This window comes from Maylandia zebra, linkage group LG12 (genome assembly GCF_041146795.1).
Source record: "Maylandia zebra isolate NMK-2024a linkage group LG12, Mzebra_GT3a, whole genome shotgun sequence".
Taxonomy (NCBI): domain Eukaryota; kingdom Metazoa; phylum Chordata; class Actinopteri; order Cichliformes; family Cichlidae; genus Maylandia; species Maylandia zebra.
In genome coordinates this window covers 35,219,085-35,242,275 of record NC_135178.1, presented here as the reverse complement: position 1 = coordinate 35,242,275, position 23,191 = coordinate 35,219,085, and the positions used below count along the sequence as shown (strand labels likewise).

The following is a 23,191-nucleotide window of genomic DNA, read 5'->3' as shown; positions in this document are numbered from 1 at the left end:
GGCTTAACCCTTTAAACTCTAACCTAATTTACCCCTTAAACCAGGGATGGGGAACTCCAGGCCTCAATGGCCGGTGTCCTGCAGGTTTTAGATGTGTCCTTGATCCAACACAGCTGGTTTAAATGGCTAAATTGTCTCCTCAACATGTCTTGAAGTTCTCCAGAGGCCTGGTAATGAACTAATCATTTGATTCAGGTGTGTTGGCCCAGGGTGAGATCTAAAGCCTGCAGGACACCGGCCCTTGTGCTGCGGGTTTTAGATCAGAAACACACATTTTTATAAAACTGTAACACATTAACTGCACCAACATGTGGTTTAAAAAGAGACAACCTTCATGTTTACCTTTTTTATTTGACCTTTTTACATCTATGCACACGGAGTCGTTTTTATTACAGTTACTTCAGCTGCGGCTGAAATATTGCATATTAAACACATTCGGTGCCAGCTCGATGATTATTCGTACATTTTTTACCCAAACAGTCGCAGAACATATCGATTCGTCATGGCTTGACCGACACTGCATCAGAGGAACAATCATCTGAAATAAATACAGAGAACATGAACCGTTTTTCCACACAAAGCTGCAGAAACGAGCCTCAGACTCTGCAGTCCTGAGCACAGACGATTTTGATTTCCAAGATTTTCCCATGTGAGATAAGTAGGCGTAAAACTCTAGCTCAGAAATAAACAGTGTTACAAGAAATAATTTATACAGCCAGTTTCTAAATTCCTATGTTCAAAAGGACAAACCAGTGTAGGGAACAATCACGTCTTTCCTTCACACACCAGTCTCGACCTGGAAATCAGTTTAATTTTGTTCATAGCCACACTGTAGACTGCCTGATGAATGAAAATGGAAAAAACCTAAAGTAATTCAAAAATATGTGGATGAAGAAGACTAGCTGCATGAATATGTGCAGATTTCTCCTTTAACCGTACTCTGAAGATGTGACTTTTCTGTTCCTTAAAAATAACAAAACAAGATCAAGTGTTTCAGTGATATTGTTGTTGCAGTTCGTCTATTTCACCACTAGAGGCCAGTAAAAATGACAGACCTTTAAACGAGCAGATTTGATCCACAAAAGCAGCTCTGTTAATGATGGAGTCAATTAAAAACCCACTCACAAGAATTAACAGGTTCAGGAAGTTGAGTGACCACTACAAGACCTGGCGGTGGTCGTCTTCTGGTTGCCGTCCTTCAGGAGCTTTTACTGTTCAGTGTTTATAAGGCTCAGCGTTAAGACCCTCGTGGTTGAGCGTGGCGCTCTCCATGCGTCTGTACCAATATTTCACTTTGGTGTTCGCCATCATGTCATCAAATGCCTGCAGGCCCTCCATCACCCTCAGGACTCCAAACACTGACTGTAACAGAAGAGCACAGGTGCAAAGCCTGAAGATTAAAAATAACTTTTTTCCTAAAGTTTACTCACTGTTAAAATTGTGGCTGCTTGTATGAAACATGACCAGAGTTTCAAATAATTAGGCAATCCCTGTGAGCCAAAAGCTCAGGGACTGGTCGAAATGCCGTATTTCAGGGGTTTTTTCTGCTCTTGGATCTCTGTGATGTCATAAAGGAGTGGATATAATGGACTGTATACTAAGGATGGATAAAGTGAAGCCATTTTGTCGTGTTTTTAAATTGGATGTTAGAATTGTGAGGTAGATCTACATGCTCATTGGCTAATGGTTGTCAGTCACACAGTAAAGTGTTCCATCCAGTGCTATCTGCCTGGTTTTGTTACATAAAGTAACTAAAATAAAAATACTAAAATTGTGTAATTAAAGTGTTACTTTTACAGTAACAATAAACATTATGCTTTAAAACAAGCACAAATACAAAGAGTAACTTTCTTGATGGCACTCACATTGATGTGAACACCAGCAAGAAAATGATCCTTTTGAACTACAGATGTTTAAAGGAAAGTACACACATTTTTTGTAAACGTAGAACAAACTGGGCACCAATGCAGCGCCTCCATCTGGGGGAGTGTAACCAAGTTATTTTTGTAACTGTCCTTTATAGATGGTCTGCAAACACATCACACACTGTGGCGAGCTCTCGCTTCTGGGGGTTAAGACTTCGTTTTAAAGTTATGTTAAGGGTTAGCTTAGTGGTAAGAGGCTTGAGAGGGCAATAATGGGATTGAATGTCCTCACAATGTCAATCAAACCAACATGGATCAGCGTGTAGCAGGAGTAGTCACCGCAGGGGAAACGCTGATAACAGAAACCAACTTTTAGCCAAAATAAGATGAGAACAGCTCATCCACACAACATTAAACTTGTTACAGCACTTATTCAGCTCGTCAGCATCACACCTGCCGAGTTTAAGTGAGGTGGAGCAAATCAACAGCTGGAGATACACAACGAACAGGCACATGGACAAAATATTAGTAATCTAGATCTAAAATTTGTATTTGAGGCCATCAGTGCGTGTTTTCTAAAACATCTGCAGAACAAGATGTATTATTCAAGCACCTGCTGACCATTACAGAAAACAGGTTTAAGTTGCTTCAACACTGGCTTCACTTTTCAGACCTGAAAACTACCTCTTTCTATCTCTATCAGTCTGTGGTGAAGCTTTAATCAGGCTAATTTACGTACATTAAATTAGTAACAAGCCTAAGTTGGACCCTGGACCAAGCCTGAGCTGGACCTAAGCTGCGTTTCCTCACCAGGTCTGCCAGGTTGGGCTGATCTCCACCCATGAACTTCCTATTCTTGCCAATGGCTGCCACCCAGTCGTTGACAGCCTTGTAGAGATCCTCCCTGACGTCGTCCTGGAGATTGTGTCTGTTGGGTCAAAGGAGTGAAAATTAATACCTCACGTCCCCAAAAACCTTAAAATTACCAGAAACGCGATAGCCTGTTATCTAACACCACATACCGACTTTTCAGCCTTTTGGAGATGACAAACATGGCCGCAGCACCAACATATTTGGCGAAGAAGCCTTCAAAAGTACCAAACTTGCCCTCACGTACGATATAGTCGAAGGAGGCCAGGGCCTCGTTGGTGGTTCGGTACACGTTGGGAGATATGAGGTGTACGAGCCAGTCGTCAGCCCACTGACGCCACTTCATCTCCTCTCTGAAATCAGAGCAGAAAACATTTACGATCCACAGAAAAGATGGAGTCGCGGTCTGATGCGGACCACATGACTTTAGTTTGCAGAAAACTCCACCACCACCACATTTTCATGCAGATTTAAGATTTTTCCTTCCAACAGATGCTCATCACACAGATCTTCATTAGAATGATGAAAACAGAAATCTCCCATTGCTAAAAGTAGAGGCTTCATATCAGCTGACCAATCACAAGCCTGAGAGCAATAATGCTCCACAGTCTTTGGGTTACACCCACGTGCTACCTTTCAAAATAAGAGTCCGCTAATAATTGCGTGTGAGAAACAGGGCTTGGCTTACTTCTGCATTTCCTTCTGTGGGTAAACTGCGACGGTCTCGCCCTCGCTCAGCATCAGCCAGTACTTGTTGTTGTACTCGATCACCTCCTTCCCCCTGTCATTCACTGACTTCATCTCCGGGTAGCAGCGAAGGATGTCGGACATGCTCTTCTTCCTGCAAAAAAACCCCAAAGGTAAAGATTTTTTGATGCCTCCAACTCATTTATCCAGGTGGATGAGCCCCACTAAGAACTGTTATGAAGAGAGAAACTATCCACTCTATTTTTTGACAATATATTTCTAGTGTACAGTTTGACCATTTAACACGGGGCATCTATAGTGACGTGCTCACTTTTGGATCCAGCCTCATGTGGCCACAAGAGGAACTGCAGTTCCTCTTGTGGCCACACTGGCTTACTGATGCCATTTCAAGACAAGAACACTGAGCTGGATAAAAATCACATCTAGGGCTGCTCAATTAATCGAATTTTAATCACGATTACGATCTGGGCTTTCAACGATCATTAAAAATGACTGAGCCGATTATTAGCCCCTCCCTCATTTATCTGCGACACCTTAAAGGCCGGTCCGTGAAAATATTGTCGGGCATAAACCGGTCCGTGGCGCAAAAAAGGTTGGAGACCGCTGATTAAGAGGACCCGAGGGAAGCTCGGAAAGCTAAGCAGAAGTTATTTGGAGAGTGACTGCCGTTGGTTGAAAAGAGAGTTTAAAAGAAAAAAACTTCAGTGGTGTTGCACACTATTTTATATTATTTTTTTAAAGTCATTGTTAACCCTTTAAAGCCGGTCAGAGCAGCACGCTCCGTTTTGCGTAACTACTGTTAAATCCCTGTAGAACCTGAACCGTGTAAGCTAGCGCAATAATTTGTTTTGCATATGAAACCGGAGGAGTTGTACTTACATCTTATGCCATCAGCTTGTCCTCGGTCACGGTTTCGTTCCACATATAGCTTTGCAAAAATTGCATAAAAAGCGCTTGCAGGAACAAAAACATAATATTCCAGAAACACGCTTTGCCGTTCCTATCAGCTGTTCGTAACACTTCCCACAATGAAATGATGCACCTGCTGTTTTCTTTGCAAATTTGCATCATAGGATTGTTTTTTGTTTTTCCTGCAGTATATAAAAATTGCTGTATCTCCAAAATAAAACTATGAAGACACTCAAAATAAATTTCCTGTTGTTGTAAACTATTTTTTGCAACTTTATTGTATTTAAAGTTTTGAGGGATAAACCTCTTAAATTTCTCCAAGTAGAAATATATGTAAACAAAACAAAAGCGATTTTCAATTTTTTTTGTAGTTTATTGCACTTTTTTGCAATTTATGTAATTACTATGGACTTAATGCATACATATTATTAAAATATGGGCTATAACAGTTGTATTGATGTATAGCAACTTGAAATGCTCCCACAAATGGCACTACAGCATGTAAAAATATAATATAAGCTCTGGTGGACTTGGTTCTATAGTAGGTCTTAAAGGGTTAAATAAATATCGTCAAATAATCGTGATCTCAATTTCAGTGAAAATAATCGTGATTATCATTTTTGCCATAATCGAGCAGCCCTAATCACATCCAAGTGTATTCCACACCAAAGGAAGTAAGAATGAAACATTAAATTATGTTTTTACAATTAGTATTAAATAACAACACACTTGCTGCAGTGGGTCACTTAACCCCCCCACAGAAATTTTACAAATGTTTTTCTTAAAATATTAACCCAAGCATCCAAACTGTGAGGTTTATTTAAATGTATTGCATTGTTACTTCTTTGGAAACCAAAATAAGAAACCCTGCCCTCAGAACACAAGACCAAGGATTTAACTAGTCGAATAACAATCAGCATATTTTCTAAATTCTAATATTTTCTCAGTAAAATATAGAAATAAACTTCACATACATCAAGTACAATAATAACATTATAATAACATTTTTTAATAACAAGACTTTTAAAATAGTTTTTTCTGCATTTTAGTTTTAATGCTCTGATCAGGGTGGGATGTATTTGAACCACAGAGTTTCCCACCTGAGATTTTATAGATTTTACACTATCAAATTATTTCTCAGAGCTTTATTCGAAGTGATTAACAGAAAATCTAAACAAAATTCCTCATGAAATAACAAGTGAAGGAAGTCACAACTTACTTGTTGACTAAATAGGTCTTGAGCGAGCTGATGATGACAGACGAGTCATTCAGTTGCTGCAGATTTAAAAAAAAGGAAATAGAGCAGGACATGAAGGGTTTCACAGGAAAAACCGGCACATTTTTTAGGTACTTAATTAGAGACTGGACAAAGGTTTCTCTTCTTTTTTTTGCGGACATGCTTTTCTTTATTTTCTGTCATACAAATTCTGTGAGTAAGTGACTCCTGTGAGCCAGAAGCCCAGTCCTCAGACTGCTCTTAGTGTTGGGATTTTAAGACAATATCCTTAAAATAATATAAAATATATAAATTGTGGTGAGTGAGGGTTATGAAGGCATGCCAGAAATTAAAATCTGTCTGAATGTTTGACAAAAACATAACAAGTCTTAACTTTGTTCTCTCAACAGTGCCCCCCCTCCCCCCTCTCAAAGATTTAAGATGACATCAAATGTCTTACCACCTCACCATCCACCATCAGGATGGGCACCTTTCTGTAGGTAGACCACTTAATCTCCTTCCTCATCACCGGGTTCACCTCCACGATCTCATACGGCAGCCCGTGGTAGTCCAGGAAGGCTCGCACCTTGCTGCAAAACGGGCAGGTCTTGTACTGGTACAGGGTCAGCTTCAGACTGCCTCCTGGAGCCTGGAAGGAGGCAGCAGAGGAAAGGAGAGCGCTATGAGGCTAAAGTATGTGGACACTTAAGAGCTGCCACCCCCAGCTTGGCAAAGGGCTGCTAAAAAGAATGCAAGCTTATTTTTCTGTCCATCTTTTATACTGTCTATGGATCTGAAAGAACTAATACTACTCCACAACAGGCTAATGGAAGCTGGCCAATCAAAAGAAAGTGGGCTTTTAATAAGGGGTGTGGGGCAGGAGGTGTTTAAAGAGGCAGGACCTGAATATAGCTACTGAGGGGGAGCATGAGAGACAAGTATGAGATAAGGATTATTATGAACTGTGAATTATGCAAAGCTAGTGGTGCTTGATAAGGTGATAATACTGCTTATAAATGCTAAGTTAAACCTGCAACACATTGCAGGTGGGTGAATAGAATAGAATACCTTTTATTGTCACTATACACATGTACAATGAGATACAGAGCGTCTCCTACTCAGTGCAGGTGTGTGGGAAAGAAAGGAGGGTGAGGTGCACAATTCTGCGACACTAATATATATATATATATATATATAAATATAACCATGTGCAAGAACACCTCAAGGCTTCAAGAGCAAACGTTTGTGAAGCACAGTGACTGCAAAGGTTTATTGCTGATGGCTATTACAGCTGTGCACGTACAGATAAAGGGGATCCAGGCCCAGAGTTTGGAAACGTTTGCAGACACACAGACAGCAGTGATCCACAGCATTTCTCCAGCCACTAACACACCGTAAAGCAGACCGCCTGTAGTTCATACAGAGCAGATCCAGTAAAAGCAAAACGTTACAGACAAATCTGTAAACTTAATTTTAAAACTAAACAACAGCGCATTTTGAAAGCTTTTATTGTGTTTCTACTCCAGTAGAAACACAATAAAAGGCAGTATTCAGAAGAAGTGGCAGATGTCCGCAGCCGCTGGGGTCTGACAAGTGACCCGGGCTGCACACACCTCAGGCAGGTGAGCTTACTGCAGGCAGACGGTGATGATCAAAGACACCCACTTACCTCACTGACCTTCCTCTCCTCCTTGGCCAGGTGCTGCTGGACGGACAGCTTCACAGTCTGATATAAACCCAAACCTCCACCCAGCAGGAAGGCGCAGCCCAGCACCCTGCCTCCCCCTTGGCGCACACCGGAGAGCAGTTTGGACCGGAACCCCGCTCCGCCGGTGCCGTACGCCCTCCTGGATCCGTGCGCGCCCACATTCCCCAGCAGGTAGGAGAAGGGGCCGGACCGACGGGCTGCTGGAGACTCCAGAAAAGACAAGCCGACCTTAGTGAGTGTTCTGGCGCAGGAGGCTGCCATGTTGGCTTTACATAAAGTCCCAGAATGCACCACGAGGGATAGGGTTTGGGCGCCCTGAGCTGAGCCTGTCAGGGTGTGTGCCGCCCCCAGTGGCGCGCAAAGGCAAAACCTGAGAAAAGGTGCAATGAAAAGGGAACCAAGGGGGTAAAAAGACATCAAATAGATGCAAAACCGCTAAATGATGAACAGAGAAAGGCAAAATCACCACAAAGAGATATAAAATAACTGTAAAGAGACAAAAACAAACAAACAAGCAGATAAAGTTAGAGAGGTCAGGTTGAGATGGTTTGGACATGTGCAGATGAAAGATGGTAACTTTACTAGATAAATGATGTTAAATGTGGAGCTGTAAGACAGGAGAAAAAGAGGAACACCCCAGAGGAGGTTCATGGGTGTAGTGCAGAGGGCACGCAGAAGAAGATGCTGGGAATAGGGATAGGGTGAGATGGAGACAGATACAGATGTAAAACCAAGAGATGCAAACATGACATCATCACAGACCTCAGAGGACTACAAAGACCTGCAAATTACAACTACATGGAAAACAACAGGATGCGAAACCGCCATAAAGAGATGCTAAAAATAACCAAGTGGAGACTAAGAGTCACTGCAAAGATGGAAACAATAATTAAATTGTAAAAGAATCAGAATCAGAATCAGAATCAGAATGGGGTTTATTGCCAAATGTTGAGCAGGTTTACAACATTAGGAAATTGCTGCGGTGCTTCAGTGCAAACATGGTGTCATAAATAACACTAAAATAGACATGAAAAAATAAAAGTAGGAATAAGAATTAAAAGTGCTACGTAGAAAGATATGTGCATGAGATATACATGAGATATATACATGAGAATAAGAATTAAGAGTGCTACGTAGAAAGATATGTACATGAGTGCAGGTGGTGATCAGTGCCAAACATGGAATGATGCAGTGAACACAGCGTAGGGTCATGTGTTAGTGGCGGGGACAGTCATATGGTTATTGTTCATGTGTCCCACAGCAGAGGGGAAGAAACTGTTCTTGTGGCGAGAGGTTCTGGTGCGAATGGACCGGAGCCTCCTGCCTGAGGGGAGCAGGTCAAACAGACTGTATCCAGGGTGAGAAGGGTCAGCTGAGATCCGAGCTGCACGCCGCAATGTCCTGGAGGTGTACAGGTCCTGCAAAGATGGGAGTCTGCAGCCAATCACCTTCTCAGCAGAGCGCACAACACGCTGCAGTCTCTGTTTGTCCCTGATAGTGGCTCCAGCGTACCACACGGTGATGGAGGAGGTGAGGATGGACTCGATGATTGCAGTGTAGAATTGCATCATCGTCCGTGTTGGCAGGTTGAATTTCTTCAGCTGCCTCAGGAAGTACATCCTCTGCTGGGCTTTCTTGATGACGGAGGTGATGGTGGGCTCCCACTTCAGGTCCTGGGTGATGGTGGTACCCAGGAAGCGGAATGAGTCCACAGAGGTGATTGGGGTGTCAGTCAGGATGATGGGGGGGAGTGGGGCTGTGTGCTTCCTGAAGTCCACAATAATCTCCACTGTCTTCTGGGCATTCAGCACCAGGTTGTTGTGGCTGCACCAGGACACCAGACGTTCAACCTCCCTCCTGTAGGCAGACTCGTCCCCGTCCGAGATGAGTCCAATAACGGTGGTGTCATCTGCAAACTTGATTAGCTTGACAGACTGGTGGGTGGAGGTGCAGCAGTTGGTGTACAGGGAGAAGAGCAGAGGAGAAAGAACACAGCCCTGAGGGGAGCCGGTGCTGATGGTCCGGGAGTCCGAGACATTCTTTCCCAGCCTCACATGCTGCTTCCTGTCCGTCAGGAAGTCAGTGATCCACCGGCAGATGGGATCAGGCACATTCATCTGGGAAAGCTTGTCTCGGAGATGGTCTGGAAGGATGGCAACCATAAAGAACATAAAACAGACATAAAACATAAAACAGACACAAATAGATGCAAAATGATCTAAAACTGATACTGAATAACAATAGCAAAGAGATACCTTTTTGTCTTTTTATTTTGTTTTGCTAATATTCACATTATTCCTCATTCACCTTTGTTTTACTGAGCTGAATGTTTTTGTTTTTTGTGTGTGTTGTAGCTGCTTTATGACAGGATTTTTCTCAACTTTTGGAATAAATTAAGTATATATATTTCCAGACCTGTGGAATTATGTGGGATATCACATAAATTAAATTGAACTGAACAGTAAATAATATTGGACTTCTGACGACTTCTCTGCAGTTTTAACACAGACATCCACTGGCCAAGTTTGCCCCTTTAAAGGGCTATTTCCGGCCCTCGTGCCATAGGTTTTACACGGCTTTGTGTTTAGATCGTCGTTGTTAGTTTTGTTTTATTTTAAATAATTGATAAATGTGTTTTAAATGCAAAATATTTACATAATTGAACTGAATTGCACTGAATTGAATTGAGGTGTGTTCAGGAGCGCCTGTTTTGCCCTGGATGCGTCGGTCTACGTGTGGTGCATTCAGGAGCGTCGTTTTTCCGACTTTCTCTGTGATCGCAGCAGCAGCAGCAGCAGCAGCAGCAGAGGACCGTCCTGCTGCCCTGCTGAAAGCGGAGAATCCCCCTCAGCCAGCAGCGGCAGCAGTACTACCAGCATCATCCATTTTCACTGGTCGAGCCACATCGCATCCTTCTCCGCTCGGACTCTTCGCTCCGCTGGGATGCCGCCGTCGAGTAACGGCGGCAGGGATTCGCTCGGGAGCGCCTGAGCTGGAGGACACCGTCCCCGTGCGGTTTTTGGAGCGTGACTGGGATGAAGGCACGAGGAGACAAATAAAAATCTGATCATAGCCGGCTAACGCTAGCACGCTAACGTTAGCTGCCCGTTTTCCCCTCCCTGCTCACTGACCGATGTGTTTTCCTCCATGAATAAACACTCCTTTAATGCCCCCCCGCCTTTTTTTTTATTCTTGCGAAGACATGCTGAAGTCACCGAGGACATTTATCTCAAGGATAAAACATCGCAGGGGTCTCCTAACCTCCAAAGGGTAACGCCAGTTAGCCATTAGTACCTTTTATTTTTTTACATTTTTCTCGCTCGTCCGTGGAGATGCTGGCTGAGGAGGAGTGTGTCTAGCGCTGAAGCAGAACTCGCATGGATACTCACTCCATGAAGGTCATGATACTGAGAGAATGATCATGCTGGAAAAACAGGTAAGAAATCAGCACAGAGCCGTGAAGTCAGCGGGTTCGTATTTAAATGCACACCTGAGCTCATTTGCGTATCGTAATTAGGCTACATGGGGCGCGTGCTGCACCCCTGCCACAGCTGTGATCTGATAGAAGTAACGGGCTGTAAAGGCGAATTTATGCAGGTGATCAGCACATTTTTAATGATAATAATCCCCCCCCTCTCTCTTTCTCCCCGGCTTAAAGTCTGCCTCTCTCTGCCACTCTCTCTCCTGCTGCTCTTTAAGCCATAGACTGTATATAAAGATGTAAGACATAGCATTTACAATAATTAAATGTGTTTTTGATTTTGGGGGGATTAAATCGACAAGACATTATCAATGTTGTGAAGCTAGGGTTGCACGATTTTGAAATTTTAGGTCAATAAAGACATTTTGTAAAATAATTAGGACCTAAATCTGATCCCCCCAATCATTTATTTATTTATTTGTTTGTTTGTTTGTTGTTATTAATTCCCACTTGCGTGACTGGAAAGAATAGATCTGTACTATATTATTTGTTCGAGTCATCAGTAATTATGGTATGAAAAATTCTAAACATCTCACCTACCCAACTGAAATGGAATTTCTTCACAGATACAAAATTTTGTTATTGTTAAATTAGGTCCATGTTAACTCATTCACTGCCAGCCATTGGCAGTGAATGAGTTAAACCCATTGACTCATTCACTGCAATTGACGGCTATAGACGTCAATGGCAGTGAATGAGTTAAGTATGTTGAACCTGACACTTGGAAAAAAAATACAAACGGTGTATGTAATGTTGCATTTGCAGGGGGATGGTGAACATAATGTAGAAGACAAATCAAAATATAAAAACATTTAAAAAAAAAAAACACATGTTAATATTTGATATATATATTATATATGTGCCAAGTTTTGTTCAGATTGGCCCACCTGGCACTTAAGACACATATACCACATATCTTACAATCATTATAGTAGGATTAGGGATTCACCAACTGTGGAATCATAGATGAATACCAATGTTTTTTGACAGATATCGGGTTCTGATGCCGATATTTTTTTCAGTCCCTTTTGGTTTTGTTGATATTCAGGGTTACCCTTGTTTCTGGGAGGCAAATTAATTATAAACTATTAGGGATGCACCAAATTGTGAAATTCTGGCAGATACCAACAGGCAAAAATAATAATCCAAAGTATATCTAGTTGTGATGCCAACATTTTCTTTTCATTTTTTTATTAATATTTACATTCACCTCTGTTCTATGGAACAAATCTTATAAAATTTTAGGAAGTCACTGCTTGTTAAACAGGTCAATTCTAATAAATAATATCTGATGTTTTTTTCTTTGTTTTCTTGTTTTTTATTCCCTCCCATGTGCCTGGGAGAACAAATAAATCTTCATTATAAAATATTTGGGATGCGCTGATTGTGATTTCTGTGCAGATATTTTATTAAGCTCGTGGCGATACCAATGTATTTTTTCTTTCTTTTTTTTGTGTTATTTATGTTCGCTCTTGTTCCAGGTAAACAAACAAGCCCTCGTGCTGTAATGGGAATTTTTTGGCCAATACCAACATTTAAAATAACAGTTTGTCAGGCATCCGCTCCTGATGCCGCCATTTGTCTTTTTTATTTTGTTACATTAACTTTTGTTACATGGAAAAATAAATTGTTATTGTACAATGTTAGGTATGAATTGAATGAAGTCCTGGATGGATAAAATTGTTATAAAATACCAATTCAACCAATATTTTTTCACCACTATGTTTATCTCCAGTAAAAAAAAAAAAAATAAACAACCAAAAAATAAATAAATAACTGTCCTATTTTTTTAACAGTTTTTCAAACAAACTGACAAATAGATTAATTAGATATTGAAGGTTTAAAGTTGGAAAATGGATAAAAACCGAACATACCTCAGTAAATTCACTTAAAATGTAAGTGGCAAATAAGAAATCCTAATAAAGACGTGTCTATGGTTACATTATTGGCCAAAAATTTCACTGAACAGTTTTTAAAACTAGTAGGCAGATGCTTGTTTGTCTCCTAGGCTTATAAACTGAAGTATGAGTTATTTTTAGTGATAGTTTTCTGCTTGTTGTTGCCTCTTGGTACTTGCTTCAGGAAATGTCCTTCAACCAATAGAACTCATAATCTTATCTGTCCAAGAACGGAGGGCAGGAGGTGGTGTTGACGGGATGTTGGTGGAGTTACTTCCTCTTGTTTGCTTCCATAAACAGAGCGTTAATGTTACATCTTACCGTCAGAGATGTGAGGAGGTGTGTCTGATTTTAATTCTTTCAGTCACTCAGTGGGAAGTTAATCAGTTTCCTTAAATTGTTCCTGTTGATTAATTTTGTTTTTGCAGTGTTTACTCTCCTGGTGTCTAAAGGCGTGAGCTGGAAAATCTGAATTGTATGCAGGTGTTTGTGTTACTTTTTGTAAAAATATTTTATGATTCTAATAATGGTATAAAAGTCAGTCAGTTACAACCAGTCAGCTCAGAGAGGCCCAGAGTTCGATATAAACTTTGGCCTAAAGTCTAGCTAAAAAGAATATGTTGGGCAAGTTGATTGCAAGCCTGTTTGGACTTGTGTCGGTGTTTCCATTAATTATAGTTAGAAGCACTGTTTTCAGAATCTTAATTAGTCTCAATAAGCCGTGTCATGTTCATTATCAGGATTAAATATATTTTGCAGCTTCCCGCTGATTTAACTAAAAGAAAAGGCCTCTCTTTTAGTGGGAGAGGTTGCTGTGATTTGATGCTGTCATGGTATTTTCTTGTCTTTTCTATTAAAAGTCCCAGCTCATAACTGTAAGACAGGGTTACAGCCTCACTGTGTTGTTTCTATAATTTTTCCATGCTAGAAATCATCAAGTAAACCCGATGAATCTGTGTCAAAGGTCACTGCTGAGCTTTGTCTGCGAGGCGAGCAGGATGGATGTGAGGCTTCCCACCGCCTCCGTTCAAAGGCTGCGTTTAACCCTCAGCTCTCACTGCCTGGATTTTACTGTAAACACCCTTATTCTTCTTTGTCTCCTCCATGTAAATCCTGCTTCCTGCTGCTGGTATTATTGATGTTTATCTGCTTCTGAAACATTTATTTGCACTCCCAGTTTTGGTTTTTTTGTACTATTGTAGGAATCGCAGATAAAGCTGTAAGCCTCTCTGTCGCTCCATTTTCTGCACAAACCACTCCATTCTTGAGCTTGACTTCACTCCAAGCATATCGGACTTCTTTGTCTGATGGAATGTGACAAGAATCAGACTTTTTTTCTCCAGTTTTTAGTCCTCGGGGTTTTTCTTTTCTTTTCTCCTTTTTTTCATTTATGTAGAGGAAGGGCTTGTCCTTGAAATCTCTTTTCTGAAGAAGCCTTTTTGCACTGCTGGGCAAAGTGTATGAATAGTGTTGCAAAGTGCAGGAGCTGTGTAACATTTCCACTCGTTGATGACACTTGTTTTGCCCCACTCTGTTTTTGTTCGGTCAGCAAACAGCTCGAATTTTTGTGTCAGGGCTGCCAACATTTGTCCACGTTTGTGACAGGATTAGATTTGAGTGTGTAGACACTGTAATCATTTGCAGGCGTGTTCATGCTGAGTGAAGGCAAATTTTTCCATCCAGAGACTCTGCAGGCCAGAAACAAGATGATTTCAGGATACAGAACAGGCAGAAGAGTCCGGAAATTTCTTTGTATGCCTGTCTCTGCTCTTAGGAATCATATGTGATAGATAGATTATATTTTTAGTATTTTCTTTCCTATCTGTATACAGTTAGAGCCATGAGTTTTTGAACGGTGACACTTCTTTTTTTGTAGTTTTTCCTCCATACACCTCCATAGTGGAAGTACTGACTTTCCGCTTTAATTCAGGGAGGGTAAAAAGGTATTGCATTAACTTTGTTAGGCAGGCATTTTATACACCACCCCCCATTTTCTGAGGTTCAAAAGTAAGTGGACATCGTTGACTAATGAGCTTTACTGTTGTTGCATGACAGCAATGAGTAAATGGTGTCTTTTCACTGGAACTCTTAGTATGAGGTCAAAAGAGACGCTGATGCAAGTGAAGGAGGCTGAAAGAAACAAAGTAAGCCCAACAGAAAGATTCCAGAAACTGTCCTGCTCATGAAAAACAGCTGAAGACATGCATTTAAAGTGCATGAGAATTATTACAGAATTACTTCCATGGTTTATCATCCAAGTATCATAGAGGCTCCTTGAACTTATTTAGTCATTTTGGCTTTAGGCTTCATTTCAAAAATCCTGCTAAAAAGCCAGTTCCTTCCTCTTTGGACAGAAGAAGCTAATATGAACTTGGACCAGAATGATGGGAGGAGTAAAGCAGGGAGAAGGAGAGAAACAGCTCATGATATGAAGCATATCACATCATCTGTCAAACTCAGAGGAGGGATTGTTATTGCATGGGCATGTATGTGTCAGAGGAACTGGGTCACTGGTGTTTGTTGATCATGTGACTGCCGAAAAAAGTAGCAGGATGAGCTCTGAAGTGTACAAGGCTACACTCTTAGAGAAAAAGTCAACTTTCTATTTGTGCACATGGTCACACATACAGTTTACAGTTGGCACGGATCTACTTTAAGTCACAATTATGTAGGGCTGTTCGATATATCGTTTGTTTTGTGGCGTCGCAAAATAAACTGTTTACGGCAATATTATTTTTACACTTTTGATGGTCGCTGTAGTGGCTATATTCATTTCTTAAAGTTCTGTCTTTCTCTTATATTTTATATAACCACACTACCGACAGACAAGCGCCTGTTTTTATGCATTGTCGTTAGCAACAACGACGGTAACACCATCGCGTGTCCGCTTGTTTATTTTCCACATAAACCTTTCACAATAAAGCTCAAGATCCTGTTGAGACTTTTCAAAATAAACTGAATCACGTGAAAAAGTATGCAGAGTACTTACGGATGAGAAACAAAAAAGAGGCGTCAGGTGCCTAAAAATAAACCTTAGACTCAAACGTTAGAACAGGTTTTTCCCCGCAGCACGCCGTGTAATAAATACTCACAAAGAAAACGGCGGCTGTTACAACTTATGTCTAAAAATGTATAGCTTCATGCATCGGTTAAAACACTCGACTCCAGCTACTCGACGCCCAGCTGGAAACACTTCACGTAAGTCGAGCTGCCCGAGATTCACAGAATTTACAGAAAATGTTAAGATTTTGTAATTTATATCGTTATCGGGACGATAGATGTCTTATGTCGGTCATATCGCACAGCCCTACAATTATGAGTGAAATCCTCGTTCTGTCCTGCACAACCGGCGTCGCCTTCCTGCTGTGTTTTCCAAAAGACTAAGAACAAACTGGGTATTTCAGTAACCTTAAACTCTTATTTCAATGTGTAATCAGGCTGCTGACATTAAGAATAAGAATTATTTGTTACTTCAGCCTGATTGCTCCCAAAAAAGGAACTCAAAGCTGTGATTGGTTGGATTGCCATTGCATTCGGTGCCTATCCTTATACTACTTTCTTCTTCTACCCCATTATAATTTGGATGCAGGTTTTGTACTTTGCACTCCATGCCACTCTGCAGAAATAAACCTGCCAATATATGATGCTGTTATATTATAGATAAATCTGCAAAGCATTAAATGAGCAGTGTAAGCTGTCTCCAGCAATCAGATTTAAGTTATATACCAAGGAGTGAATCAATGATTCTAATCCAATAATATTATGAATATGATTCTGCATTATGAGTATGTTCAAGTATTTTTAGTACATTTTAATGCTAAAACCTTTGCACGATTCCAACTTTTACATAAGTACTTAAATGTTTGTCTCACAACTGTACAAAATATTTTTTTAAACCTTTCATGTATTTCATATGTATCAGAGCACCGGTCTGCACATGAGCCTGAAAACCTTAAAGTCATTCTGATCTAATGTTCTGCTTTCCTTTTAGCACCTCTCTCTCTTCATCATAGGAAGACATCATTCAAATGACTCATATTTAATGCCTTTTCAAGTACAGTTTGATTTACATAAAGCTCTAAACCATTACCCCCTAAAAAGTTAAATTAACTTTTATAACATTTAGTTAACCAAAGGAATATATTTGATCACAGTTCTACCATGGAGCCAACTCACAACCACCTGTTTCACAAGCCTGATGTGACAGTTAAGGGGTGGAATGGAACATTTTGTAAAAGCAAATAAATCCTGACGTAAAAGCAAAATAATGAATTTTAATTTTTGACCTTGAAGATATGTTTACAAGTTCTTTGCAGCCTAAATATGACAGTGTCATAGTTGTGCAGGAAGTTGAACACATAAGATTCACCCCTTTCCTTTTCCACCTCCTGACATCTTTTTCTCATTACTGATTGGTTCTTGTGTTTTCTAAGTGAAATCACCTGCCACACATTCTTTTTGCCTTCCATAACTTCCAACCATCCTGTCCATCTATCCATCAGTCCATTTTCTCACGCTTATCTGCTCATCTATCTAAGCATAGAAGCCCAGATCTCTCCTTCTCTCTCCCCAGCCTAGCCTTCTCCTCGAGCTTTGCCGGGGAAACACCCAGGCATCCCAGGCCAGCTGAGAGATAAAATCTCTCTAGCATGTCCTGGATCTGGCCCGGGCCTCCTCTTGCTAGAACGTGTCCAGAACACTTCACCCAGGAGGCATCGTGTCAGATGCCCGAACCACCTTAACTGGCTCCTTTTGATGTGGAGGAGTAGCAGTTCTAGTCTGTACTCCTATCAAATGACTGAACTCCTCAGCCTGTCTCTAAGGGAGAAGCCAGCCACCCTTAGGAGAAAGCTCGTGACTATAGGTGAGGGTAGGTATGTAGATCGCTTTTTTACAGTTCAGCTCTGTCTGACAGAGAAAGAGTGAGCGTAAAATACCTAATCATTTTTTCTGAAGCATGTTATGATGGCTATATCCTTTATGTATCTCATAGGATGAGCACATTGCCCAAACCTCCTCATTAACTTAAAACAATGTTTATTTATCCCAGCAGCCAAAATATTGAATATAGCCTAAAACGAAATAGCTTAAATAAACTAGAATAGCTCTATAAAAATAAGTATAGCATGACAGAAAATATATGAAAGGGTTGGTTTAATAAAAAAAAATGAAAAAAGTGAATGTTTAGTGTCATTAAAATAATCTTAGCCAAACCTTCAGCTATAAAACTGCCTGCACATAAAAGTGAAACTTGTCTTTACATCTCCATCATTTTGAAATTAGCTTCAAAGACACATATTGTTCTGTAGTTCTCTTTTCAGTTCATTGACTTTCTGAAGCCTGTTTCTTGTCAGCAGCACAATAAGCCTAACCCTCTGGATTGTGGATGCGAACATCAAAATGACAAATTTGATGTTTACAAAACAAAAATGATCTCATATCAAATAGATACGACCTCTTTTTATGCTCAGAGAAAATCAGATAAGATTAAAACATTTTTATTAATTTGCAGATTATTACCATTAATGTTGTTGAAAGTTGTGAGGAGCAAAAAATTATATTTAGATCAGTTTAAAAAGTGTGAAGGACCAGATTTACCCTGTCCTTGACAGGGTCTTAAAGATCTTCTTGATTTAAACTAGGTTACAGGCCAGTTTTCAATAGATAATTTCTGTTTGTTTCTATTCTTTGCTCAGTCTGCTGAGCAAAGAATAGAAACAAACAAACATAAAGGTTATATTTTCCTGTTTACATGTTTCTTTTGATCTTTCCTTGAAAGTCTCGTGTTAAGAAGTCAGAACAAGTACTGTTGTTGTTGTTCTGTAATCTGTAATCATTTGTCTAAAAGCAGCGTTTAGCCGTAATAACAGGTTTGCACCCTGTAGTCGTGTCTCGGATGAACTGACTTCTCGTGTACCTGCACCGCCCGTCCTGTCTTTGTCTGAGTCCGCAGGAAGCCGAGCTGCAGGTTACACTCTGGCTTCCTGTCCTGGCTGTGTATCTATAGACGGAGGAGGAGGAGGAGGAGGGGGTCTATCTTATATAGCCCTATGAAGAGCCAGCTTTGCCTCCCTGTTTCCATGACAACCGCTCTCCTACAGTATTCATCCGTGGGACGGTCTCTGCATCTGAAAGCAGTTCCCAGTGGTGTTTCAGGCCCTCTCGCTCTCTTTTCCTTCAGCTTCTTTGCTACTTCTTTTACTTCTTAATAGTGTTTTTAAAAAGCAGCGGCAGTTCCTCATCTTTACTGGCTGCTGTACTTTTAAATCTCCATGTTGAGGATCATTGAATTCAGCACTTTTTAAATCAATTCAAATTTTCTACTCAATTCAATTCAGTTTTATTTATACAGTGCCAAATCACAACAGCAGTTGCCTAAGGATGCTTTATACTATAAGGTAGACCCTGCTATAATTCTTCAAGTTCCTCAAAACCAGCGATTATTATTTCAAGAGTGACCTGTGCACAAAGGATGTGCAATAATATAGAGTCAGACAAATAATACAAAGACACATTATACATGTTCACAGTTTTAAATAAGCATGTGTAAGAATAACTGCAGATACATGTAAACTTATACTTCAATGAAATAAACCCCTGAACTGAAATAAAACCAGTACGCTGTAACAGAAAGAATCAAGTGCTTTTTTCCATATAAACAACACCACCATAAATATCTTTAAGAGTCAACAGTTTCACTTTTGTAACTATGAATATAACATACAATATAAACCATAGGCTGGATCATTTTAACATGCACTCAGTCTTATCAGAGTTTAGAACAAACTTATGTCTGATTAGAATTTTTCTGAAATGCATGAGATGTGATACATTTAGCAGATGTGGTAAAGTATTCTTTCTGCCTGCACTATACACAGTGCGGTGTAGTTTAGGTAGAGCACCACTTTTCCCTCCTGTGTCGCCTGATGGTTTGCCAGAATCTCTTCGAAGCAGTCTGAAATTCTTTTTCCGTGGCCTCTCCAAACTCCTCCCATGAATTTTTGCTCCAGCCACTGCCCGAGCTGCGCTCCGCTTGGCCTGTCAGGACCTATCGGCTGCCTCCGAAGTCCCACAGGTTAACCAAGCCCGATTGGACTCCTTTTTCTGCCTAATGGTTCCATTCACCACCGGAGTCAACCATTTAGTTTGGGCGTTAGCACGGTGAAAGGCACCGAGCACCTTGTGGCTGCAGCTCAGTGCAGCAGCTTCAACAATGGAGGTGCTGAACATGGTTTATTTGGACTCGGTGTCCCCAGTCTCTCTCGGACTGCTGTTAAAGCTCTGCTGAAGGTGGGAGTTGAAGATCTCGGAAATGGGAGCCTCTGCCTGGCGTTCCCAGTGATTAGAAAATCGACCCGCAGTCTAGGGTTTTCTTGGTGCCATGTGCACTTATACACCCCTGTGACCTGGAAGAAACCCAGAATAAGTGGAAGAAAATGGATGGACGGAAGTTTTGTTGATATAAATAATACGTTAGGCTCTTGGCTATGACTGCTAGGCACCATGATTACATCATAATTTCTGATGTAAATAAGAACCTTCAGGGGCCTAACATATACCTGTGCGCCAAGTTTGGTTGTTCATCTCCTGATTTCTTTTTCTAAAGTGTAGAAAAAGAACTGCCTGTAGCTCGATGGCTGCAGTTTGTAGGTGAATAAAAGTGGACCAGGAGAATATCCTTGTGGAACATCTGCAGGAGGTGTGAAACCTTTGGAGACTACTGTCTGAGTTGTACCAGAAATACAAGAATAAAACCATTTAATGTGCTGTTGATCTAAGCCAGCTGAGCATATCTTTTCTACCAGAATACCATAATCTGCCGAATCACATGCATGTGATAGGTCTACAAAAAATGCATGAGAAAAAATGAAAGACTTTCAGAAACAAAACGTGTCTTCACAACGCTAACCCTGTTTTTTCACGTCAAAGCAGACTTGCTTCCTTTCTATCAGCATTTCAGCCATTTAGGGTAACAGCCGTGTGACCTACATACAGCGACTTTCACAAGAGGTATTTTGAGTCTTTGCAGAAGCACATTAAAGCCTTAAGGTTCAGGCTGCAAACACGACAAAGATATTATATCAGAATGTCAATACGGAGTCCAGCTGGAGGCGAGATGGTTCCCGGTGGGCTCTGAATCAATCCTGCTGCTGTGGGGAAACCTGCACCTACACACAGCAAATAAAAACATGAAAGACACTCTGAGAATATGTCCTGAAAAGGTTTGTTTTATCTCAGCCGCTCCGCTCTAGTTTAAACTGAATACTTTACTTTTACTTCTTTTTGTTTGTAACCCGCAGCTTCAATAACAAGCTTGTAATTACCTCATGGATCAATAAACGAGCAGATAATCGGCCCATGTGTCTCCTCCACTGTCAGATAGAGCTGATTCACAGACTGTCGTCTGACACCTCCTCGTTTCAAGTGATAATCGGTGACATTTTCATGGTGCTGCTCAGTAATTTAGCTTCAAAGCTTCAACATTTGCTGGTAATGAAGCCAGAAGTGAGCATATTTGGAGAGGGTGGAGAGTTTAATTATCAGCTAATTCTAGCATACTCCATCCACACACTCTACAGGTATAAAAGTAGAATGACGCAAATACCTGCTAATTAGTGCTAAGTAAAAAACTACTCAGTCAATTTTTTGGATGGCTTATACTGTCCAAGAAAGACATTAAAATGCTCCAAAAGGCACCAACAACACAAATGTAGTTGAGAGGTCAAGTTCAGGGACAATGAGGCCCAGTCAATAGTGTCCATGCCCCTGACTCCAGTTTTCCCCTATAGTCATTGGAAAGGGGTAAACTCTGCATAGAGGCCAAAACCAATGTTTTGTACCAGGTAAACATGTTTAGTTAGATCGTGACATGGGGACACTTTTTGGAGCCATCCTCATGTTTCCATTTTAGGAACTCCAGTTTATGGGCTTGGAGATTTTGATTAGTTTGTTTTGTTGTCCTTTTATTTGACATCCAGTTTGATAAATTTGTATATTTGACAACAATAATGTTTTTTTAAGTACAAAGTGGCCACGCCCTAAAGCATTCTGCGGTATCATTATCTTTGAGTCTAATAATAATTGTTGCATTCAGTAAGACCATACTTTTACCATAAATTTCTATGAAGTCTTTGTTATACTAGAGGCATCAACTGCATGTTGCAGGTTTGAGGCACACATGCTGTTTTTTAGTTTCAGGTTGTATTTGCAGTAAGTCAAGTTAAATGTGAGTTAATGTAAATTCTGCAGCAATAAAGCTAAAATTGCATTGTTGAAAATATCTGCAAAAGTCAGTGCTGCCCACGTGCAGTGAAGGAGCACAGCAAAGAGACCATCAAACATAAAATTTAACACTAAAATCCAACCCCAAAAAAAAGAGAGAGAGAGAAAGGACTTTGCTAACATCCTGTTGAAAAGATCTTCAGACTTTTAGACTCTCATCAAACCCATAAAAGAAAAATAAGTTTTAGAATAAGGGCTGGTAACTCAGCAGAATGCGTGCCTTCACATTTACCAGCGACATTAATGAGAAGAGAGTCTGATTCATACATCAGCCTCTGAAGCAGTCACCCTGCTTCATCTTTAATGGGCTCACACAGACCGTCTGGCACTACAGGAGCAAAACAGAGCTGGTCCTTCTCTCCTGATTAAATCGCTGCAGCATAATGAAGCAGAAGCGAGTCAGACAGCAACTCGGAGGACCCTCTGTGTACTTGCTGCATTTTATTTCATTTGGCGAGGTTTTATTTTTTCCGGGCAGACGTGTGCTTTGGTTCGGTGGCGAGTCCGAGCACCTCCGTCTGAATGTGAGAGCACTGCGGTCGTGGCAAAACAGCTGAGTGGTGTTGGGCAATACCCCCAGAGGACGGACGGAAAGACGAGAGAGCAGCTGCTGACAGTTAGACGCTCCTTGGTGAGGAGGAGAAGGAGGGGAAGAAAGGCGAGAAGAGGAAGAGGAAGAGGAAGGGGAGTGGATGGTTGTTGGTGTTTGGGGAAAAGGAGGTGGAGGGGTTTCTTTGAGGTGGATTTCTTTGCAGTCCTCTGTGATAGGACTGCGAAGCGAGCAGCCAGACTGGGGAGCTCCTCCTTTTTCATTTTTTCTTCTGGTTTTATTTGTGTTTTTGTTGTGGTTGCGTGCAGTCGAGCGTTGGCTGCACGGTGCGTTCAGGGCACAGCATGGAAGCCAAATCCCTGTTCAGCCTGCACAGAGCGCTCGCTCAGCCTGTCAAGATGTGCATGTTCGATTTCCCCGTCACCATCCTGGACGACCTGGTGAGCTCTGATACCGCGCCAGGCTGGCTGGGTGTACGTGTGTGTGTGGATGCAGCGTGTGTGTGTGGAGAGGAACATAAGTGCATTCATACATACTGTATATGTATCTAGTTAAATTTTAATTGCTTGAGTGTGTGTGAGTGTGTTCCTGTGTACTAATTGCATATTTGATACTGTAGCATATATTCGTGCATGCTTACTGTAAAAAGAAGACTGAATGTGTATTTTAATGCAGTATTAACGTCTGTAGATTATTTTAAAATG

General features: G+C 41.0%; 2 protein-coding genes across 6 annotated transcripts in view; one reads left to right on the top strand and one right to left on the bottom strand.

The window, feature by feature from the left end:
* Positions 1 to 331: 331 nt before the first annotated feature.
* On the bottom strand, positions 332 to 10,704 carry ptgesl (prostaglandin E synthase 2-like). Of its 4 annotated transcripts, XR_191301.6 has the most exons (9): positions 10,666 to 10,694; positions 7,238 to 7,646; positions 6,029 to 6,217; positions 5,572 to 5,627; positions 3,424 to 3,576; positions 2,888 to 3,088; positions 2,676 to 2,793; positions 1,126 to 1,362; positions 332 to 538 (listed from the first exon to the last, which is right to left on the bottom strand). XR_191301.6 is itself a non-coding variant. In XM_076891186.1 (8 exons), exons 3-8 carry the CDS (start codon positions 6,092 to 6,094, stop codon positions 1,216 to 1,218), a joined length of 741 nt encoding a protein of 246 aa, XP_076747301.1. In that variant the 5' UTR covers positions 6,095 to 6,217; positions 7,238 to 7,483; positions 10,571 to 10,704; the 3' UTR covers positions 332 to 1,215. The 4 variants fall into 4 exon arrangements, 3 of the variants coding, with proteins under 3 accessions (XP_076747301.1, XP_004555760.2, XP_076747300.1); XM_076891186.1 differs by having other exon boundaries at positions 332 to 1,362; positions 7,238 to 7,483; positions 10,571 to 10,704; XM_004555703.6 differs by having other exon boundaries at positions 332 to 1,362; positions 10,571 to 10,701.
* The window catches only part of LOC101479161 (ral guanine nucleotide dissociation stimulator), an 85,731-nt gene continuing 73,125 nt past the window's right edge, over positions 10,586 to 23,191 (top strand). The window contains exon 1 of one of the 2 annotated variants that reach the window (XM_004555709.5): positions 10,586 to 10,712. In XM_004555709.5, coding sequence (XP_004555766.1) covers positions 10,692 to 10,712 — 21 coding nt within the window. In that variant the 5' untranslated portion in view covers positions 10,586 to 10,691. Of the gene's footprint in view, positions 10,713 to 22,658; positions 22,928 to 23,191 lie in introns of those variants that run through there. The other variant, XM_004555707.5, reaches the window with a different exon arrangement.